General features: G+C 40.0%; 1 protein-coding gene across 1 annotated transcript; it reads right to left on the bottom strand.

Annotated features, from left to right (window-relative positions):
• Positions 1-384: 384 nt before the first annotated feature.
• Positions 385-1,479, bottom strand: LOC141601820 (uncharacterized). Its single transcript, XM_074422126.1, has 2 exons — positions 1,215-1,479; positions 385-608 (listed from the first exon to the last, which is right to left on the bottom strand). The coding sequence occupies exons 1-2, from the start codon at positions 1,477-1,479 to the stop codon at positions 385-387; spliced, it is 489 nt and encodes a 162-aa protein (XP_074278227.1).
• Positions 1,480-1,824: the final 345 nt, after the last annotated feature.

Raw genomic sequence — 1,824 nt, 5'->3', positions numbered from 1 at the left:
CCCAAAAGATGAGTAAACAACACAAAACATGACCAAAACCGACCTCAAAATGTCCCAAAATCACATGCGATCATCTCCTACCCCCCTTAAAAGAATAAGGTTATGACCCCGTAACCAAACATAACAAATCAAAGTGATGTGGATAACGCTCCTTCATTGCTTCTTCTGGTTCCCATGTCGCCTTTTCAACATTATGGTTAGACCATAACACCTTAAGCAAAGTAGTCTCCCATTCCTTGTCTTCCGTACCTTACGATCCAAAATATCCTTTGGCATCTCCACGTATGTTAGAGTTTCATCCACCTTAATGTTCTCAACCTCTAATACATGAGATGAATAACTCACATACTTCCGGAGTTATGTTACATGAAACACATTATGCACTCAATCAAGAGCTGGTGGCAAAGTTAGGCGATACGCCACTTCACCTATCGGATCCAATATCTCATAAGGCTCTATGAACTTCTCGCTCAACTTCCCTCTCTTGCCAAACCTCATAACTCCGAGCATAGGTGACACTTTCAAAAGAACTTTGTCACCCACCTGGAACCCAAAATCTCTGCGATGCAGATCCGCATAGCTCTTTTGCTGATCATGGCCGCCTTCATCTTTTATCGAATCAAATGCACTTGTTCAATCATATCTTATACCAATTACGGTCCAAAAACCATAGCTTTTGCGCTATCATCCTACCACAGTGGACTTTTGCACTTCCTTCCTTAGAGTGCCTCAGACGGTGCCATCCGAATACTTGTATGATAGATTTTGTTATATGAAAACTCGATCAAATCAAGTTGATCTTCCAAACTTCCACAAAAATCCATCACACCAGCTCGCAACATATCTTATTAGATCTTGATGGTCCTCTTAGTTTGAACATCTGTCGCAAGATAGAATGGTGTGCTCATCTTTAAAGTAGTTCCCATCAGTTCCTATAACTCTTGCCAAAACCGAGATATAAACCTCGCATCTCTATCTGACACAATATCCTTTGGTACCCCAACTAGTCTTTACCACATGTTTAATGTATCCATTAGCCAGTTGAATCTTACTCTAAGTATGTTTCATCGGAATAAAATGAGTTGACTTCGTCAGACGATCGACAATACCCCAAATCATGTAATTATACTGCTGATTCTTCGGTAACCCGACAATAAAGTACATAGATATCGACTCCCACTTATACTCGGGTACTTCAAATGACTGGATCTTACCTTGCGGTCTCCAATACCCCCCCTTGACCCTATGGCAAGTCAAACAACTAGCCACAAACACAGCTACCTCTTTCTTCATTCCGGGCAACCAAAAAGTCTTCTTTATGTCCTTATAGAGCTTGGTACTTTCCGGATGCACTGAATAAGGAGTGCAATGAGCCTGAGTCATAATTACATTCTTCAAATCAGCATCATCTGGCACACACCCCCTCCCATCAAACCGAACACTCCTCTTAATGTCATCATATAGCTCGGGTTCTGCCATTAAATCACCGATGGCATCTCATTTGTGAATCATGTTAACCCAACATATATGCAAGTTTGTGGGTCGACGACCAATGATGATTTGACACAACAAAAGCAGAAGTTAATTCCCAGTGGAGTTTCAGGTATGTTATCTTCTTATGGCTGGCGAGCTTATATACGCAAGTCTAATGGACACATGTTTACTTACATCGCTCGTTAACGGATTCCGTTTTATGATGTGGGACAAGCGTTATTTGACGGTTTTATAATTTAAATGAAATTTAAATGATTTCGAAACAAATGAAATTTATTTCATCGGTTTTCATATTTTCGAGTTTATTTAAAATTTAAAGCTTTCATAATT

Source organism: Silene latifolia, chromosome 9, assembly GCF_048544455.1.
Source record: "Silene latifolia isolate original U9 population chromosome 9, ASM4854445v1, whole genome shotgun sequence".
Lineage (NCBI taxonomy): Eukaryota > Viridiplantae > Streptophyta > Magnoliopsida > Caryophyllales > Caryophyllaceae > Silene > Silene latifolia.
Note: the sequence above shows the minus strand (reverse complement) of the source record. Positions and strands in the feature narration are given on the sequence as shown.

Coding starts and splice junctions, on each gene's coding strand:
- LOC141601820 (XM_074422126.1), bottom strand. CDS start 1,479: ATGGCAGAACCCGAGCTATATGATGACATTAAGAGGAGTGTTCGGTTT. Junction 609..1,214: donor GGGGTATTGGAGACCGCAAG/GTAAGATCCAGT, acceptor ATTCGATAAAAG/ATGAAGGCGGCCATGATCAG.